This window comes from Corvus hawaiiensis, chromosome 2, assembly GCF_020740725.1.
Source record: "Corvus hawaiiensis isolate bCorHaw1 chromosome 2, bCorHaw1.pri.cur, whole genome shotgun sequence".
In the NCBI taxonomy this organism is placed as follows: domain Eukaryota; kingdom Metazoa; phylum Chordata; class Aves; order Passeriformes; family Corvidae; genus Corvus; species Corvus hawaiiensis.
This window is the reverse complement of record NC_063214.1, coordinates 55,449,505-55,470,493: the sequence shown is the minus strand read 5'-3', so window position 1 is coordinate 55,470,493 and position 20,989 is coordinate 55,449,505. Positions and strand designations below refer to the sequence as shown.

Here is a 20,989-nt window from a genome sequence, read left to right as displayed (position 1 = left end):
GTGTCTGTGTGCGTGTATCTGTATCTGTGCGGATGTGTGCGAGCGGTGCAAGTGTGCGAGCCTCTGCGGGCGTGAGCGTGTGCGCTGGTGTGTGCGCACCCCTGTGTGTGTGAGCGTGTGTCTGCGAGCGTGTGTGAGCGCGGCGGGGGCGGCGCGGCCGGGGGGGCGCGGGGGCGGGGGGGCGAGGGGCGGGCCAGCGGCCGCGGCGCTGCTGGCCGCGGTCCAGCCCGGCGCACTAATACAGCCTGGCGGCTCCCGCCTGACTGACGCCGGTCAGGGCTGCTGCTGCCGCTGCCGCTGCGCCCTGGCCCCGCCGCCGCGCAGCTGCAGCCCCGCTCCCGCCCGCGGCGCGCCGAGACCCCAGCCCGCGGCCGTGGCAGGTAAGAGCCGGGGCTCCCGGCCCCGTCCCGGGAAGGGCGGAAGGGGGAAGGAGAGGGGACGGGGAACAGTGCCGCTGCCGTCGCCCCAAACTTCGCGCCGGGGCTGTCCCGCATCCTTCCCCAAGCGGTACCGAGCGGTGCCGGGTCGCTGGGCGGCGGCGGCGGCCGCAGCATCCCCCCGTGCGCCCGGCGGGGCAGCCGCGGCGGCGCCCCGGGCCGGTGTCCCCCCGGCTGGCGGCCCCGGCCCCGCTGGGCTGGGGCGGTGTGCGGGCGGGGGCTGGGGCCGCGGAGCAGCGAGATGAGACAAACCGACGCCAGGACGGCGAGTGAAAGGAGGAGCGCGGGGAAAAACATTTTTATGGATGGCTAAACGCTGACAAGTCGTCCCGCTGTCAGGATTTCTTTCCTTCTCGTTTAAGTAGGAGAGGGAAGGAAAAAAAAAAAAAAAAAAAAAGAAAAGAAACAACAGAGCCCCACATGACACGTTTGGAAATACTTTTCCTTTCAGAGGTTATTTTCTGTTCAAGAAATCCCGCTCCTGGACACGCTCCCGGGCAAAACGGAGCAGAATTGCTGTGACTCGGGGTTTTTATTCCAGCTACGAACGGTGACTCTGATTGGCTTTTTGTCTTTTGGCTCCGAAGTTAGAACGTTACATGTTAGCAAGTAACCAACATTTCCAAAAACAATAGCCCCCGATACGGCAAATTATGAATCACTGTAATTTTATCTCCGTACCCAGGCAGCTCTTAAGTGGGGGGAATTCGGAGCTCGGCTCATTGGTAACAATTCGGATATTGTTTGGTAACTTTGTGTTTTCCTACTTTGATTTTATGTGTAAATTTATTTGATGGTAGCCAGGTCTGCTTTAAAAGAGGCATTAGTGGGAATAAAAATAAATGACACACACGCGGACACGTCCGCGCACACAGACATGCGCACGCACTCTTAATTACTTGCATTTTATAAATTAGTGAAAAAAATATTTCAGCCCAGAATGGTCAACTATTTAGTGAAGGAGCTCTCCCTTGGCAGAAGTGGGAAATGATGAGGATGGCTTGGGAATGTATTCAAGTTTGCAGTGCTTTGGGAAGGACACTGCAGATAACACAAGTTTCAGTACTTCTCAGCATCTCTGATGTGTGGAAATGTGCCTCTCTATATGTGCAAGTATTTGTGTGGTAGGACTAATCTTCCCATCTTCAGGAGTATAAGATGAAGAAAGTACTGCAAAATTCCTCCCCTCAGCAACGGTAGGACAAATGTCATCACTCAAACAAACCTCATCCGTTTTAATCCAGCCAGACAACTCCCTTCTTTCAGATTTGATAAGTACCAGTGTCTGGCTGGTTCATCTTTGCTTCCTGTTAGATTTTAAAGCAGAGACTGGGGATGTTTGTGGTTTGTTTGTTGGTTTTTTAAATATTGAGTTAATTTGACTTAGTAGCTAAAATAAACATGCCCAAAAATACATTTAAAGTCAGTTGCATCAAGAAGGATATCTTGTATTTACTGAGTTTGGCAGTAGTTCCCATTCCTGTCTGTCCTTTGTCATGGAATTAGAAACATTTTCTTCTTCACTTTATTAGCTTGCACATAAGCTGATAAAGAGTAATTCCCCAAAAATGGCTGGAATAAGGGTCAAGTGTATTTTATCACAAATCCTTATCATATCCATATGATATATGCAAATTGGGACATCTCCCGTTGTGTGCATCGAATCCATGTCAGTATTTGTAAACTGATACGTGGTGGAGATAGCTTTTTGTTACCTGCAGCAACTGAAACGAATATGCACAAAGCTGTCAACTGCACAACTTTGTGAAAAAGTTGAGAATTAGTATTTCACTAAGTCATGCACACATGTGCCGAGTATCTGCAGAAGGTGGGGACATGGTGTAGAGGAACTAGATAGCTCCTTGGGTTAGAAAGCTACTCTCATGGAAACTGGCAGTAGTGCCCCACCTTGACTTCAGTAGGTAAAAGATGAGGCCCAGCTCACTAAAAGAGGAGCACAGAGGTGTCAATATAACGTATCACATAACATCTGGGCAGTTAATCCTCCTTTCTCTCCTTTTATTCTTTTACAGGCTTTCTGCACCTCGCATTTGAATCCTTAGCTATCTGCTGTTATCAGCCAGGGAGATAGTGTGTCATGCAATCCTCTCTCCTGAATGCTAAAGTGCTGTAATTTTGATGGCCAGGCTAATCTGTCGCTATAAAGTTTTATTTTTCCATTGTTAAATTCAAAGGACAATGACTACTAATTACAAGTGACCTCTAACCAAAACACTAGCTGGAGTTTATCATCATTGCTGGTACTGACTAACAGTAATTCCAGCACCAGCAATACTGGGCACCCTGTTTCAAAGAAACTTAAAAGAATAAGGGCAGACAGAAAAAAAATATATAATATATTATATATATAATATATATTATTTATATTATATATATATAGGTCATTTTTCTGCTGCAAAAAATACAGTGATAGTGTAGAGAGATTCCATTTTCTGTGCAATATATACTGTTTACAAATAATAATTACAGGGTTGGGGAAGAAAAAAACTCCAAACAACGCATCATAAGTATTTTAACAGAAAACAGCACAGCAAAAACACACATAGGAAAGGTTGTTCTGTTAAACTGCCTGGTTTCCTGATACAGGCCAGTATAAGGAATCATTAGTGTTACTCTACATGAACAGCAAACAATAGTAATACCAATGACAATTTGAGGTAATCATTGCAGTCCTATTACTGTCTTTGAGAACGGCTGTAAGGAAGCATTAGACTTTGAATACAGTACAACAAAATTAATTTTTCAAAAATATCCCAAATTATTTCCCATCTTATATTTTGCCTACAATGTTTGAATGGTTAATACTGTGGGAATTTTACAGGTGGAAAGGTGACTTAAAGAGACTTGGGCCCTGTGTATTTATTATATCAGCTAAAAATCGGCTGTGCTTTTGCAAATGAGTGGATCTAATAGATGGCAGGATCAGAGCCCAGAGAGAGATCCTGACTAATACATGTTTGCATTTTAATTAAAGCAAGTGAAACATTATCTGCCCAAATTTTGTGCAGATACCTGTGATTTTCACACAGATTGTTCTATAGGACCACTTTCAGGTTTCTGCACCTTAGACAGATGTAAGGTTGAGCAGTTCTCTTTGAGGTTCAGTTCCTCTGGACAAGGGCACAGCAAGGACATGGTGGAAGTGGATATGGAGTGAAGGAGACTTCCCAGTGTATGCAGCCACTAATAATAATAATAAATAATAATAATAATAATAATAAAACCCTAATTTAAAAAACCAAGAAAAAACAGAAGAAGAAAATCTGATAGTTGATCTCTGTTTTTCTGAGACAGCATTACGATCGAGATGTGTTTCTGACTGGGAGAAGGAAAGCCTTATCCTTTCCCACATCTGTCTTTCCGGAACTTGTTTCCTTCCCACTCTTTTTTCCCTGTCAGTAGCATCACCATCCTCCCTCTACCAAACTTAGCATCATCTTTGCCTCTTCTGTTTCCTCACAGGTCTTGGTACTTCCAGATATCTCTTGACACTTTTTCTTCGTGTTACTTCTTACATTCCTCCTTCCTTTTGTTTGCAGCTGCTAAAGCATTAGTCTGCAATGTGGCAACCTTCCAGCTTGATACTGCAACCTCCCATTTCCCAACAAGCTCTCTTCTCCCACCTGCGTTCTGCTCCCAGTCAGCATGGCCCCTGCCAAAATCCTGGTTCTTTTGCTTCTGAAATATCTCCCATTCTGGAGTATCTCTATATACCTGGCCTTTGTATAGGCTTTGAAAATAGTCCCCACACCCTGAGTTCCCCACAACTGTTGGCCTCAAACTCACCATCCATTAAAAGAGAGAAATGAGGAGGAAAGAAAATTAACAGACCTGTGGGTCATTAGAGTTTGTTCTGCTTCAGGCTTCCTTTCACCCTCATTACCTGGCTACAATGGGAGCCAGATTGGCCATTTTTTGATAACGGTGGTTCTGTGTTTGCTCGGCCTGGTGGCGTGCTGGGTCACGCAGCCATGCTGTGCAGAACAGCAGGCAGGAGCTGGTGATGGAGGTGCCCTTTCCAGAAGGCCTTGTCTGCAAGCAGCAAAGCTCCACCTAATGAAGAATCCTTTATAATGTGAATAACCCTGCAGCTGAGGTCAATACATTTCAACAATACTTAATCTTTTTTTTATGTGTGTTTTCTTGCTGTGCCTTCCCTTAACGAAAGAAAAAAAACCACACTTTTTTTTTTTTTTTTAAGCATTCCTTTGCATCATTCCTCATCAGAAGAGTTGATCATGCTTCACAAAGCCATCTGTGTCAGGGTACCTGTGTGACAAATGCAGAAGTCGAGGCACCTGAGGGAAAGCCATTTACCCTGAGGCCTTGTGGCAGGAAGTGATCCCACACGCTGCTCAGTAGGCACAAAACTGACCGGAGGCACAAGGAGTTCATGTGGCTTTTCAAGACTCTTATGGTTACTTGCTGGTCTTGCCTATCCAAACCTACTTGTCTCTGTCAAATGACTCTGGCCCAGCTGCCAATGTGCGGTTTCTTACCCTGCAGCATATATGAGGTAGCTGATTTATCTCTCTCTCATCAACAGATCTGGAATTACTTCACACAGGGCATGAGGCTTTCACAGAGACACCTAGAATAGAGAAACCAAAATCCATTCCTGTGGGAGGCTGCAGCCTGCGGCTCCCATGCCTGTCCTGCTGCATGGTCCTACGGGACCACCTCAGACTTCTTGGTGGTAGCCTCCTTGAGAGCCTTGGGTTGTAGGAGTTGCATGGGTCAGAGCTAAGTGTTAGAAGAGGGGAGGAAGGGTAGAAACAGCCCTGAAGAGATGGGGTATTCCTTGGAATCCTGAGATGGATTTGCAGAAGAGTAAAATATTTCTTTTAAAGACTCAGGGCCTGATTTGTGCCTTCTGCTCAGCATTTTCTGAGGCTGGTAGTTAACATGACATGTCATCTTACATGCTAAAGAGAATCCAGCACTTGTTATTTACTCCCAGGCTCAAAAGTAGGCATATGAAGCCTTTTTAATCTCACAAGCAAGTGTTCTGGCTTACAGAGAATCTGAGCACCCACATCTTCAGCTCAAGTCACTGGGAATGGCCAGCCATCTCCTTCTTTCCCCCACAGAAGGGAATTAGATAGGCAAGTTCTTGCTCCTTTTGTTCTTAGCCCTGTTGTTGGGAAATAACTTCCACAGACAGCCCAAGCACATCCAGATATTTTTCATAGAAAATATCCTGGTCCCTTGACCAAGGCACTCCCTGCCACTAAATCAGATCTTTACATGGATAAAGCACACTAATACTAGTGCTTACCTGTCCTCCACACGGTTATTTGCTGCAGTTCTCCAAGATGTAGGCCCTGTGGATGCTCCACCCTTCCTCCCCCCTGCAGCATTTCACAAGCCACTGAGGGCTCAATTAGCACAGATTACTGCGGATGTTCATGCAGGAGAACCTATATGTCAATCTTATTGCATTAGCAATTTCCCACAGTGATGCACAATGGAAGCCTTTTAGGAAAAACAGATTTGAATGTGATATGGTTTGAACACAATGAAATACTAATGCAATTCCATGGAAAACTGCTAGTGTGATGTATACAGAAAGGGGTTTTTGTGTGAAACCTATCCCCCATATGCAGTTGGCCAGGTTGCCAGACCTGGAGAGAAGGAGAGATGGCCAGCAGCACTGTTGCTCCCTCTCCAGGCCTGCTGCCAGTCAGGGGGGAAGCACTTCTGAAAGTTCTTCCTTTTGAGTATTTTATTGATGATCCATATGATCGATTGATCTGTATTTCACTTTCCAAGCTGTGAGATGCTAAACTGTCTGCTGTGTTAACACCAGAACTGAGTAAGCTAAGAAGGCAGACTTCCCTGAGGTGGGATGTGCTACCATACAATATAAGGAGAACATTTGCTTTATCCTTTTTCCCTGTGTGCACTGTAAAGGCACAACCAGGTCTTCAAAAGTATATTCTCTTCTAACAACTTAAGACACTAAACTTCCAGAATAGGTTCTCATCAGACTAGAGTGCCACATCCTTGGTGAAGAAATCGTTCTTTAGATGTATCCTTTGTCACAACATTCTTAACATCTAAATCTAAGCAAATCCTTTTCCTAAAATGGGTATTTGGGAATGACTCCAAGAATGCCAGTGATTGATAATGAGGATTGCAGGATCTGATTAGTGTGGATATAAACTTTAGACCAGCATTGAAGCTGAAATTCTTTTCAAGTCCCCTTCTTCCTTTGTGAAGTGTTTGTTCTGGAGGCACTTGGCTGCACGCTTTGTATTAGAGACGAGTCAGCTTTTATTTTAAAAGCAGGAATTCTATTTTTTGTGTATTTCTAACCGTTCCATTTTTAGAAACACCAATGGGCTTTGCTACAGTTTCTCTGGGAATGGTGGGTATGTGAGGAATGCAGGACTGACTGGCTATAAAATGGGGATAGCCAGAGCCATGAGAAGACATGTTGGCTTCCTAAGGCAGGTTGATGCACCTCCTCACCACCCCACTGCCTCCACTTCTCCCACAGATACATCCTCAGAGTTCCTCCATGGCATGAGTGCTCCTTAGCCTTCAGCTCTGCTGGAGGAAAGCAGCTGAGAGAGGGGCTCTTCCTTGCAGATGCCAGTCTGAGTCTGAGCAAGGCAGCCACAGGAAGGGGTAAGGCAGGGACTGGGTGAATGGGTCTTCTTCCTGCCTGCAGGGAGCAGGGTGTGAGGCAGAGAAGAGGATGTGTCCCTGTGGGATTGCATCTTAGAAACTTCAGTGTGGCCCAGACAGGGAACAGTGCAGTTCACTCTTCATAAACATCACAGTCACTGGTTTCCTTTAAAAATTAATACTGAGGAAGGAAGTACAGTCAGAGAGAGATCATGGTGATAAATTGGTCCAGTTTAATATTTTTACATAGACTTTGGTTGTGGTAATTTTGTGGGGTGCCTTCAGATATTGTGGGAGATTTTCAAAGGCAAAAATTGGTGGGAGCATGTGGCCCTCTGGTTTAGGTTTCTGTCCTCAGCAGCTGGATGCAAGTAGCCCAGGGGCCAAAGCCAGTGTGGCCATGCTAGCCCAGTGCTGCACCTGAAGAGAGGGGCTGTTTTGCTTGGTTGTAGTAGGGGATGTAGGGTCCTAAGGGCTCATCTCAAGGGGTTTTCCAGTCCCTTCTTCCTCCCCAAGGCCAGCACAGTTATTCTTGAAGCAAGCCATGTAAAATGCACTCACAGACTTCCAGCAGCAACTATCCCAACATGTATCTATCCTACTCATAAGCTCTCCCTGATTCTTCAAGTGGACATAAAGATGGATTGCCCCTATCCTGTCTGCAACAGCCTTTGTACATGGGGGTACTGTTACCATGTTCATGCACTTCTGTTCTCCCCATCTGATGTCACACTAACAAAGCTTTGTTGAAGCATCTGTCAATGTGCTCCTCCAGAGCAGTCCCACAGAAGGAATTGGTACATCCCTTCCTTATCAGGCATCATGGGCATACCAAACATGACCTGGGTGCTTAATTTTCTTTTGTGACAGAATTTATGCCTCTGAAACCCTTCCACAATGTTTGGCCTATGGAAGTGCATGTAGCTATGTTAAGGCATGCAGCTTATATATTTGAATCTTTCCATCTTTATATCAAATAAGAATGTGTTATTCCTGACATGAGAAACTAAAAGATGCTGAATAGATGAGGTAATATTTGACTGGTTACACAGGCTCAGAAAAATTATTTGGACGTCACAAATTTTTAGGCACTAACATCAAATTTTATTCTTACTTTATTTGGGAAGCAATGAGTTCAGGTGAAGGCTCCACAGGGTGAATGGGTGGCTGGAAAAGCATGAGGTGCTGTGAGATTTGCTCTTTGATATTGATGCCTTCACATACAGTTCATTGTAGTAGGGTTTTCAGAGCAACCTTGAAAAAGACTCAAGAAAATGATTTTCAGAAGCTTGCATTATTCATTTAAGCTTATAGGAATAAACAAAGAGATGTTGCCAGGGCTCTGTGAAACATGGATAAATTTGAGCCTCAAGCACTCTACCTCCTATCATTGCATCTGTTTTTAGTTGGAGCAGTCCAGGGTGAAACTGGGAAGAAATTTCATTTCTTAATTTAAAAACAAAAACAACCTTCTTTGCATTTTATTAAATTAAAACCCTAGGTGTTAGGTTCCGTGGTTGTGGACCAAGTTGGTAACATTGTAATGAATAATTCATTCACTATATTTTCTTGGGTGTGAAAGACAGTGGTTTCAGATAAATTAATAACAGCACCCTTGTCTGGTGTGTCCCAAGTGCAACAAGAATCCTTCGGGGACCCCAAATGATGTTGAGGGTGCCATGAGTGGTACAAGTGATTTACATGCTTCAAAAATAACATGTGGCCACTGTTCCTGAGCCATGAGCTGATTACTGGACTGTAATCAGGTGTGTGCTTTCACACTGCTCTTCTGGAATGGGTGTTTATGTGAAACATCCCCTGCCCAGTTCCAAGTTGCTGTGCAGGCAAAAAAACCAAAAAGGGTTGGTGCATGAGGCCCTAGGCAAGGTTGGTGAGGTTCGTCATTCATTTGAGGCCCAAGTATTTGTACGCACTTTTGTTTGTTTGTTTGTTTGTTTGTTTGTTTGTTTTAAAAGCCTTTTCTCTGCTGATGTTTGGAAGATCCCCACAGCAAGTGGCAGTGATGATGTGACCTGGGAGGTTCCTTGACAGCCCTGGGTGTGTGCTGGCTGCTGCCAGCTGGGCACATTTGAAAACACACTAAGAATTAGTTAATTTAAGAAAACTCACATGCTTCTCTCTTTCATAGTAGGTAGAAGTAACTGAATCAGTGCTAGGTAAAAATAACTAACCAAGAGCATGTTCACAGCATTCCTCTTCACATTGATCGACTGAAACAATTTTCTCCCTTCTAGTACTGTTGTGATTTAGCCGCCACGTGTCAGACTTACAGCTATAATTGTCTCACTGCTCTGTTTTCCAGCCACATGCATCTCCAAGAACTGCACAGCTTATGTCTAGACAACCCTCTGAGAAATCTCCCTCTGTGGCCTTACTTAGCTGTTGCAGTGACACCGAGACTGATGATGTCAGGCATTCTCCAGACAGATAGCCATGCCTCTCACTGTGCAGTTTGCCCAGGCAAGTGCTCGAGTGGAGGCAGCACCTTGAAGATTTATTCCAAGACAAGGAGCACACATCTGCTCACGCCTGTGCTTACACACACATACATAGATATGCTTCTGAGGGAGGCTGTATGCTTTGCTTTTACACAGTGGTGTTTTAAGTCTGTTTTTGTTAGCATCCATGTAATATTCGTTTTTGACTTCTGCAGAAAACTTAGAGTGAAATTTAACAAAGGCTGGTACAATTTCCCTGCTGTGCCTATGGGAGAGAAATTCCCCCAGCCTGAGGGAATGGTATGAAGCTGTGTCAGGGGAGGTTTAGGCTGGATATCAGGAAAAGGTTCTTCACCCAGAGGGTGGTTGGGCACTGGAACAGGCTCCCCAGAGAAGTGGTCACAGCACCAACCCTGAGAGAGTTCAAGAAGTGTTTGGACAATGCTCTCAGGCACACGGTGTGATTCTTGGGGTGGTCCTGTGCTGAGCCAGGAGTTGGCTTTGATGACCCAGGTGGGTCCGTTTCAACTCAGGATATCCTATGATTCTGTGATTCTATGGCAACTGAATTAGAGGGAACTTCATCAGCATGTTGGACTGCACAGGCATCCTGCGGAGGTGTGACACGAGTCTCCCCTGACACAGTGGATCCTTTTCACATTAGGTGAAATCTAAACTTCACAAAATCTTTCCATAGTGGAGATGTCAGCATGTTGCCTCATGAGACACAGAGGAGGGCATGTTTAATTTCCATGAGCTCTGGAACCCCTCTTACTGACTTCAGCAGGATCTGGCTCCGGTTAGGAAATGGGAAGCCCACAATTATGATGGGCTTTCCTCTGCTCTTCGTGTGTCAGGCTCTTTAGTAGCACTGTAGAAATTACTGAAGTGAAGCTCCTGGAGCTACACATTTCTCCTGCTGACCTGAGGACCTACAGACTATTTCTACACTGGAAGGTGAAAAATGGGCATAGGAGTAGGAGGTAATATCCTAGTCCCTTCCACTTCATGTCCATGTTGCTGGCTCTTAGCCTTACAGTCATTCAGACTTGAGGTGCCTCATCTCACACAGCATTAGCTGAATGCAGTGCCTAATTTTGCTAATTTTTTTTTCTAGATGTTTACCTTTAGGTGGAGTGGTCCATGCCATGTACACATGTATTTTCCTCAAATACGTATTTAGGAACTTGAGGATGAGTAAGTCAGATATGGGTGTCAAAAATTTGGATGTGCTTCTGTGGCCAAGTAAATTCTACTAAAAGACTGCTTCTATACTAATAAATTAAACATGCCTTATACTGCTCTTGGCCTTGAGGCTTACTTCTGTGCAATGGCTGTCTCACCCTCCAAAACATGGTGGATCTTTGCTGACTTATTATTAGGAGTGACCCATGTTCCCTTCTAGCTCTTGAACTACACACAAGAGTGGTTTGGGGGAGTGCTGCTGGCACAGATCAAAGCCATTCCAGATGCTGTGGTAATAACATGCTATAGGTAATCAAGTTCTTGTGCCCAGAGATGTTTCCCACCACTGTTATGCCACAGCAACAGTTGTAGTAGACAACCCTATGTTTAGGGAGAATGGACCCAGTGAACTGGGCTGACACGTTTCCAGTCCTACCCTCTCCTGCAGGCCACAGAAACAAAAGGGTGGGTCCATGCTCATGTCCCATATGTCTTTTGGCTCTTCCCTAAATCAAGCTTCAGACCTTAAGCTAAACTCAGTAATGGAATAAAGATTTACAGCATGGAAAACTGACTGTGTTTAGTGTTGACCAGTCAGTTAGCTGACAGATAGACAAAGCCTTCCTTGTAGTCCCAGAGGAGGGAGTCTTGTTAGGAATGTATCCTGGATGATGCCTGACTCATCCTCACAATAGCACATCACATTGTCACTGAGGGAGACAGAGGTGAACAGACCAGAACTTCCATCATCGTATGATGGACATGTGTTGGGAATATGGATCAAAACTGAAACACTTCCCTCCCTACTGCCACTCTAAACTGCACTGAGCATCAAGAAACACAATGGATCATCAGCACAGAAAATACATCAAGTGTGGTTTTGAAACATTTCAGCATTGAAAGTTTCCAGTTGGGTAGGCAAGCTGCGTGTTACCAAAGGCATATGGCTTAAGCAACCACTGTCCTGAAAGACTGTTAAAATGAAATTGAATTGACATCTCTGTAGTTGCAGTCCTGGAGCAGAGTGGCTGCCTCCCTATTTCACAATGGAGAATCTAAGCGTAGCAACACAGGGCTTAGTCTGCTGAACAGTGTGCAGTATTATGTAATTTAATAACATTAAACTAGGATGTTCTGATAATATTTTTTGAAAGCTGTTTAGTTTATTTAATACCATTTGTATTTTATATGTCAGTTGAATTTGGGGGAAAAAGATTTTAGAAGAAACTGGGGGGAGCGCGGTAGGAAATTGTGCAATGTACTTATCTGAGACTACATCACATGGTCTGCAAAGCACGGCTTTTGCTTTTATACACATAGTCTTGGCGACTCTCCCACTAGCAACAATAGTGCTCAGACTCATACTGATGTCACTGTTGAGTTATTTAATTTGACTGAACGAGATTAATGTGTTTATTTAAAACCTTGGTCAAAATGGAAACTAAAATCTCGGGACAATACTTTTATATGAACATGTATATTTTCACATCTGATGGTTGTAATGTTGCATTAACTTATCAGGAGCAGTTGTTTATGCATGCCACTGCCCAGGAGACCCCTTCAGATAAGAAGTGTGAGCCATTTTCCCTCTCAGCATAGAGTAGAGACTTCTACATTGCTACTGGTCCAGTGGGCTTTCATCCCAGGCTTTCCTTGCTTCCTGTTGCTGCTTTCAGGGTTGATCCACAGTGATCCCAGCACTGTTTTATTTTCTCATGTGAGGATGGGGTTTGGTGCTGCCAGGCAATGACAGCAGTGTGGTGATGGATCCTCCACAGGTTCTCACCAGGGCAGTGAGGGACAGACACCTCCACTGCACAGGATGTCTGGATGGGGCTGGTGCTGGGCTCTGTAGGCTGAGCCTGCTCCTGCAAAGGCTGGAGCCTGACTGCCTAAATTTTATCCACATTATGTTTTACAACAGATTGAGGGGTTTTTTTTCTGTGATAAATCACTCTGATTTTACTTCATTCTCATGTGTACCCTCTAAGTGTTTGGAATAGACTTTGTTTTTGTCTAGAGGAATTAATAATTATCCAGTTAAATACTCCAGGTCATTGGACTTCTAGTAATACAGGGCAGGGAAAAAATCTGGAATCTGGAGTTTCTCTTCATAGGGTGGGACAGGTTTGGGCAGTTCCATGGAATCGATCTTTGGTTGATGAAGGGCATGAGCAAGGGGGTTTCTCCCGTGCTCTGTCAAGAGCCTCTCTTGACAGTCAAGGACAAATGGACACATACATAGATTGATAATGTAGAAACTGCATAAGCCAGAGCTCAGTTTTGTGGTGGGTGCCTGGAGCAAGGTGTGCCTGTTCTGCCTTCCAGTTTTGTAGTCCCTCTGTGCATATTTGAACGGTGCTTGGAATATGAAAGTCTTGGAGAACAGCTGCTGCTGCTGCCAAAGAGTTGCTTTTATGCTTTCTCTTCTGTGGGGCCAAGTGCTTCCATCTTCCTAGTGCAGTGGAAGGCTTTTGGAACTTTGAGCCCCTTCCCCTATCATTGCTGCTATTGTGGAGGAAGAGAAAAAGCTTGTTATGTTTCCATGTATCTGCATTTCTCAGGGTGGTGGGCATCTCAAAGGGTGATGCAGTGGGGCATAGGGATGGGCATGACAACAAAACAGAAGAGCTGGGAGAAAAACAGCTCTAGGCAGTCCTTGGTCCTCAGTAAACATTGCAGCCTGTCCAGGAGGCTGTGCTGCCCTGGGCTGTGCTCACTCTGCAGCATGCTCCAGAGCTGCGTGGCGCTGAGGGTATCCAAGTATGCCAAGGACCCAGTCTTTGGGACTGGCCTCCTGCCTCACTGTGTTGTACCTGCACCTGCACATGGTGTCCCCAGGTGCCCTTTGAACTCTTACAAGATCGGTGCATTTAAGGAAATTGCACAAACATACAGTTTGTGAAGCTCTGCCACTCCCACTGCTGGGCAACATCTGTCTCCTCAGTGGCTGCACATAAGTGGTGCTGAGGACTGTGAGCAGGCCTTCATTGGTGGGGGCAAAAAAGTCCACAAGGGTGGACTAGGGCAGTTGTGGAGCTGCTTTTCTAGAGACATCCATTTGGAAGCTGTCCCCATCTCCTGTTTTAAATGCCCTCTGTGTAGTTCAGACTTTTGGACTTGCCATGCACAGGGGGTCCATGAAATATATTTAAAGCATTAAATAGCTTGATGTATGAGGATGTTTTTCCTCAGAGTTCCAGTCAGTGGAAATATGTAATTTTCAGCTAAAATTAGACTGGCTACAGTTATATGAAGAAAAAAAAAGGAAAAGCTCTCAAGAACGAAACCCTTTCTGTTGGATTTTGTCAGATGTAGCAGCTCTTAGCAAAAATAACTCAGGATCCATCCAGCACAAACCATGTCCAAAAGTCTGTGATTTGGATCCAGAAAGCTGTGAACTGTTGAAGAGAAAGAAACAGACTGTGTGGGCAAAAAAGGTGTTTCTCTTCCATGTGAGAAAATATAAGTAAGTTTAGAGAATATTAGTAGATCTTTGAAAGGCCTTAAATGAAATCTGCAAGTAGTTTAATTTTAAATTAATTTTTCAGTTAATACTGTACAACTCTTGACAGTACAGTGAGATCGGAGTGGCAGAGAGGAAGTTGAAATCAGAACAGTATTCTACTCATTGTTTCCATAAATTTGGTATTACAGATTTATTTTCATAGAATATGCTTGAGCTGAACCTACAGCTACCAGCATATATAAAAGAGGGTAAATTTTCTTTTGTACTAAAAATAATCTTAGTTCTGAAACCATTTGCCGGGTGCATTAATCTCTAAACACAAGTTAAAGTGACTGGATACTTAACAATTTCCATGGTCCAACTCTAAAATGAGTGGGGAGGGTAGTGGGGAGGAGAGGCTTGGGCCCAAAATAAACATCAAAAACCAAACAGAAAACCACTGAAAATTAACTACACATTTTGAATAATTACTCTTTCAAAATATTTTATTGGGGGAACAATGGAAATAGTGTGTGAAGCCTAACTATGTATTGTGTTGCTGTTCCAGGCCTCATCAGCAGTTTCTTGATGTTTGGAAAGTTCTGAGACTCACCCTGTTGGACTACTTGTAACCAGTGCCTAAGACTACAAAAACATATGTGTGAAAGAACCTTTCCTTGAAGGAAGTGTCCATCACAATACTGTGGAAACTCCGTGCAGGCCTTGCAAGGCAGGAGAGCAGTTTGTGCTTCCGTTGACGCTTGTGCATAATCTCTGCTTCTTATGCACTCCAGCACCCCTATCAGTTCCTTGTTCTCCTTCACCAGCCCTGCAGTGAAAAGGCTGCTGGGCTGGAAACAAGGAGATGAAGAAGAAAAGTGGGCAGAAAAAGCTGTTGATTCCTTGGTGAAGAAGTTAAAGAAGAAGAAAGGAGCCATGGAAGAACTGGAGAGGGCTCTGAGCTGCCCGGGTCAGCCCAGTAAATGCGTCACGATCCCACGTTCCTTGGATGGGCGGCTGCAGGTGTCTCACCGCAAGGGGCTTCCCCACGTCATATATTGCAGAGTGTGGCGCTGGCCTGATTTACAATCTCACCATGAGTTGAAACCATTGGAATGTTGTGAGTTCCCTTTTGGCTCAAAACAGAAAGAAGTGTGCATCAACCCCTACCATTACCGGCGGGTGGAAACCCCAGGTAATTATGTCATCTGTAAATGATTCGCATCTCTGTGTCAGCTCTTGCTCTGGCAGGTCTAGTCTTGGTGCATCCTACAGCTGTGCTCTGAAACATGAAAAGGCAGGCTCCGTCTGATGGGAGGATCTTGGGTCTTACCCTGCCTGGTGGTATCATAGGTCCGGCAGCCAGGACTAAGGAGGGAGTAAGGAGCCCCTCTCCCGGTGGGGTCTGCATCCCATTGGACCCCTGAGGGCACCCGGATCTTGTCCAAGGTGCTGAAAGCAGCTTCCCTTCCATGGACCTGGGTGCTGAATACTCCTCGAGTGAGCTGGTGGCCATTTGCATGAAGTCTGGGCACCAGCTTGGCCTTACCACCGTGGTGAGATTTACATTGAAAACCAACAACTGACTCATTAGCCCCCAGGAAACACTAGCTCTCTCTTTAAAGATAAGAGTTGCATTAAGATGGCATGTTTTGCAGTGAATATGAAACCAGGTCAATTGATTTTCCCTAAAATGCCTGGTGGTCTGCCTGCAGTGGGATTTACTTACCTAAATGGAGAATTTATGTGAAATAAATCCACCAAGTTCCCATAAAACTTTGAAGTTTTCCACTGTTAATCCTCTTTGGACTGCACTAAAAACTTATGACCTCACTGAAAGGTCATTCAATTGGGCTTTGTGTCAATGAAACAGCTGTTAAAAAATTGTAGTGTTTGGTGTTGACTTCTACAGGGATCTTAGAAAGCAGGGCTGGCAAAGGTCTTGAGCAGTCATCCTGTTTCCCTCTGCCCAGACTCCCAAACCAAACCAAATTACCAGGTACATTCCTGATAGATCTTTTCCTAATGAGCTCTAAAAATCCCATGTGATAAAGGCTCTACAACATCCCCAGGCAAGTGAATCTATTGCTTTGCTATTCTTACAGTTCAAAATTATTTCTAATGTCTAACCTAGCTCTCCCTTGCTGCCAAAAATCATAGTAATTTAATTTACTAATGGATACTGTTGGTAAGTGTATACTTATTATTCTGAGATTACTCCTTGTCTGGCATGAATTTTACTCTGAGGTGACATTAGGATCAGATAAGTGAACTGTGGGATGTTTCTTTTCACACAGATGAAATAAAGGAAGGACATTTGTTAACATTTGTTAAACACCAGGGCCTGCTTCCTCTTCTGATAATCCTTCCAGTGCAGCAGAGCTGTCACCGCGAAGTTGCATCCAAACTGCTGTAAAGATTGTCACAACTTTTAAATTTTACAGCTACACTGAGTGATGCTTGTTGTCAACAGTTTTCAGTGGAAAGAACTGATCTCACACCTTGCTAAAGTAAACTCTTCAATAATTTAAGAAAAGATGCTCATAAAATATCCCGTTTTGTGTTTATTACATTTGTTTATTTGCAGGCTGCAGTCTTTAGTGTCTTCTCAATTTTTCTGGTGTAACTTTGGAGTAGCTAATGGAGTCTCCTCAGTGCAGTAGTAGACAGCACTGCACAGTGCTGATTTCAACTCTGGTTTTCTCATCTGTTCAGTGCCAGCTAACAAGCACTACTAATGGAATAGTCCAGCAGCTGCTAAATGGCTGCCAAAGCTTGTTGTTCTGATCCTGAAACTCAGAAGCTTTCAGCTGTGAACAATGTCTGTATTGTTTGTCTGTGCAGCAGACTGGCAGAATCTCTGCTAGTAAAGTAGAAGGGGAAAAGGTGCAGGTCTGGGTACAGCTGAATTGGTAGCATGATCCCAGGCACAGCTTTGACCCATGTGGACTCGTGGACTAGCAGCTCTCCGAGTGCAGAGTCAGCCCACAGGAGGGACTTTGGGCACTTTGGACTTGGCCACCTTGTTTTGGAGGTGAAAGTGAGGTGCAGCTGAGAGGATGCAAACTGTGCTGTGCCAGTTCTCCACAGGACTCAGGAATTGTTCTCAGCCTGTTGTATTCACCCCTACAACTCTTCTTACAGGGAAACTTAGAAGCTGAAGCTCACAGCCATAGTATATATTTGTATAGTATAGCAAAGAGTGCAACCCACTCAGGTGTGCTGGGGCAGCAGCAGGAGAGGGAACTTGCACCACTGCAAGAGGTGCAATGCAGCTCCAGTTAGAAAGCAGTGCTGCAAGGAGGTGTTGGCAAGGCAAGAGAACAAATGAGCTTCATTAGAAAGTGGCAGCAGTGAGATCACCACAGAAAAGGCTGGGAGTGGTTGATTTAGGTACCGGTCTGCTTCTTTTAACTGCAGGAAATCATCTGCATCTTGGCTGATGGTGATCTCAGGCTTCTATGAGATTCACTGAGTCTCGTCCTATGGAGCTAAAGAATCCACCCTTGAAATAAGTCTGCACTGCATTTTTTATAATCTATATACCAGTATTATTTTCATTAAAATATCCATCTTTTTGGGGATCATTTTCCATCACTGCAGTCTTTCTTGCTGAGTCAACCACTCTTTGACCAGATCCACTAACGTTGATCCAGAATGAATGAGTTGTGTCAAAGATGCGAGGGTCTCATCCTTTCTTTGATGGCCTGGCAAATCCCTAGACCTCTGTTACTAGAGTGCAGCTTTGAACTCTGGTCAGAGATTCAGGGATTTCATTACCTCTGCTGTGTCCTCAGTCTGCCCAGTCCCGTTTTAGGCTCTGCTACTGATACTGCACAGGTTACACATGGCTTTTATTGCTGCTACAAGTATCCCCAGCAGATTACTTCTCACATCTGCTGAGTAGCAGGTGCCACTTCAAAAAAAAGCAGAAAATATTTCCTGTATGTGTGCCACATCCCACTGCAGAGAGGACTTAAGCCACCTAGCCTGAAGGAAACAGATATGTTGGTTATTCTCTGCTTCCCCCTTCATTGTTGCCTTCAAAGAGGTTCTCAGAAGTCTGAATGGTTTGTTGTCAGAAGAAGCTGCCTAAACATGTACTCTATTATTTTTAAATGAGATCATTCATATGTTGGTATTGCAAATCTGAGGGTGCACCAGTGCTGTAGACAAGAGGATTTTTGACTTAGACTAACTGATTGCTTTCATCAAGCCTGAGTGGGACCAAGATGTGATAGCCTTCCAGGTGGAAGACCACCTGATGGCCTCACCATTGGCTATGTGTTTGGGACTGGTCATGGGCACAGAAAACAGATGGATCTCACCAGAGAGTAGGTCTCCAAAAGTAGTAAACTATGCAGAGGTGGACTTATGTGTGAGAAATTGCAGTGTGGATGTTGTACCTGAAATTAAACTGAGGCGGATAAGTTTGCTTGCTAGCATCTGAAGTCACAGGCTCTGGGCACAGCCAGGTTCCCAGCAATAACTGTTGAAGCTAAAGGGAATGGGAGAAAGGCATGAAAGGCAGTGGCAGGACTTGGGACATGACCATATTTGTCTTCAGTTGAACAAAGATCATCAACACTTGAGCACACATAGAAGGAAGAACCCGCCTCTGGCTCTTGGTGGAAAATGGCAGGTAGAAGAAAAGGACCCCAATGAGTGGAGAAAATGTGAACAATTTATGAGGACAGACAGGTCCCAACACACTCAGTTACTCAGTTTTATGCCTCTGGTCACACTTCCTTCAGACTCGTTGAGCCCTGGAGAGTGACATGTTACCAAAAGAACAAGGAGAACGAGGCCCTCGGGGGTACTCTTAGCCACAAACAAGAAAATCTCTGAATGCCTCACCACCTCAGAGGCTTTAGCCCTCTAGGCAGTCACAGAACAGTCAGTGGAAAGAGTGAGTAAAGTGGCAAAAACTGTACAGCGGAGCAGAAATTAAGAGTGCCATGGTCAGAGCTGGGAAGGAGTTCAAGGCCTGAAAATTCTTCTTGCTGACTCACTCAACGCAACAAAGGCTTTCCCTGGCAAGCACTGTTCACACATCCAGCTTTCATTTAGAGGAGTTGAGTCCTCACAGGGCTGAAGGAAGCAGCTCCCTTACCTGTGGTACCCACAGTGAGGTGTCAGCTTCTCAACACCGCCCGACGTTGCTGCACACAGCTGTCCCTTGCTCAGCGCCTCTGCTGGCTGCAAAGGGATCACCAGCTCCTCATTTTTGAAGGCTGCTGGTCACAGCCGGCTGATCAGCAGCAAACCTGACAAGCATCATACCAGTTTCATGGAGCAGCTGAGGAAAACTCCAGAAGCAGCAAAATAAAAATCCAGAAGCAGCAACAGCTCACAGTCTGGAGCTGTTCAGAGGAGCATGGGATGGGAGGAATACCGCTCACCAAAACCACATCTGCAGTGATGGTACCGGTCTTGTCCCAATATATAGCAGTTTAAAATAATGATAATTATTTTAAGCAGAATAAAAGACTTTATTTCTCTCCAGGGGCTATGAAGAGATCCACAGGGGACTGGGCAGTACATTTCAGATGTGAATGCTTGCATTGCCTGTATGAGTCCTACCTGGAAGTCTAAAGCTAAAGAAACAGTAAAGAAGCAGAAATACCTTTCTCTACCAAAGGACTTAAGAAAGTGGCAGCAGAATCTTTGTGCCACAAATAGGGGCATATGAGAGGCAGAAGGAAAGAAGGTAGTCTCCAGAGCACCATCTTTGTCTTGGCCAGAGGCTAATTAGTAATGCATTGGGCCAGAGAAGCACGTATGTGTATCCCAGTGCCTGTGTTTCCAGGCAGGTAAGCAAATAACTTCTGCAGTCATCTCCCTGCCATCAGTCCAATCTTTTGCATAGTTTTAGGGCTCAGTTCTTCATGTCATGGGTGACTAGCAAATTCCCAAATGGTATATTCCAGTGGGTGGGCAGACATGTGGTCTGACCCTGCCCCAACTGCAGCATAGTGCTACATTGAGCAAGAATCTGTAAACTCATTGTTGGTACCAGGCATTGTAATTGCCCCAGCTCTCTGAGTGACTGATGTGCATCACAAGGAGAGTTCCTGCAGCCTCTTTGCATGCACATGTTTTGCATTATCTATACATTATTTGCTTTATAGCAATTATTCCACTCTTTCATTAAGCTGCATAAATGAGTTTGCTTTAATTAAAAGTTGTTAGCTAACCTACCTAAAAAGTATTTGCCTTACCTAGACAAAGCTTTTGGGCCCAAGCCATATGTTAAAACATGTCCAAACTGTATATTCCCATCAATATTTTAAACCAAGAGTACACATTGCTATTTGTTTCCATAAACTAGTAAGGATAGACTGGAAAATGACACGCTGCTGGGTTTTAGGCCAGAGGAACTCTGAACACTAGGTCAGTCAATACGAGCCTGCTGATGATGCCTGAGATGGCCACCTAAAAAACGGAGACTAGACAGGAGTAAGGGAATAAAGGTAGGTATTTATTTGAAGGGCCTTCAAAGGTACACCCTTAAGAGTCCCCAGGATACTCCCAAGATGAATGCCAAGTCACAAGTTCTTCACACTTTTATAAGTTTGGTCCATTTGCACATCAGGATTAATTCTCCAATTACAACCCCAGTTAATGATGTAACCACCACTGGGTTGCCCCCTCTTCAGAGGCTTTAGTTTATATATTTTATGGCCTGGGACAATCTAGGTGTCCTTGGAGAGCAAACCTAGAATGGCTTGTTATGTCTAACCAGCATGGGAGAACAGCACCTAACAGGCCACAAGGAACCCCAGAGCTACACACCAAGCAGTACA

General features: G+C 44.7%; 1 protein-coding gene across 1 annotated transcript in view; it reads left to right on the top strand.

Annotated features, from left to right (window-relative positions):
- Positions 1-315: 315 nt before the first annotated feature.
- SMAD9 (SMAD family member 9) overlaps positions 316-20,989 on the top strand; it is a 44,325-nt gene continuing 23,651 nt past the window's right edge. Inside the window, exons 1-2 of the mRNA XM_048295112.1 lie at positions 316-380; positions 14,752-15,378. Of these exons, the coding sequence (XP_048151069.1) occupies positions 14,967-15,378 (412 nt within the window). The 5' untranslated portion in view covers positions 316-380; positions 14,752-14,966. The remainder of the gene's footprint in view (positions 381-14,751; positions 15,379-20,989) is intronic.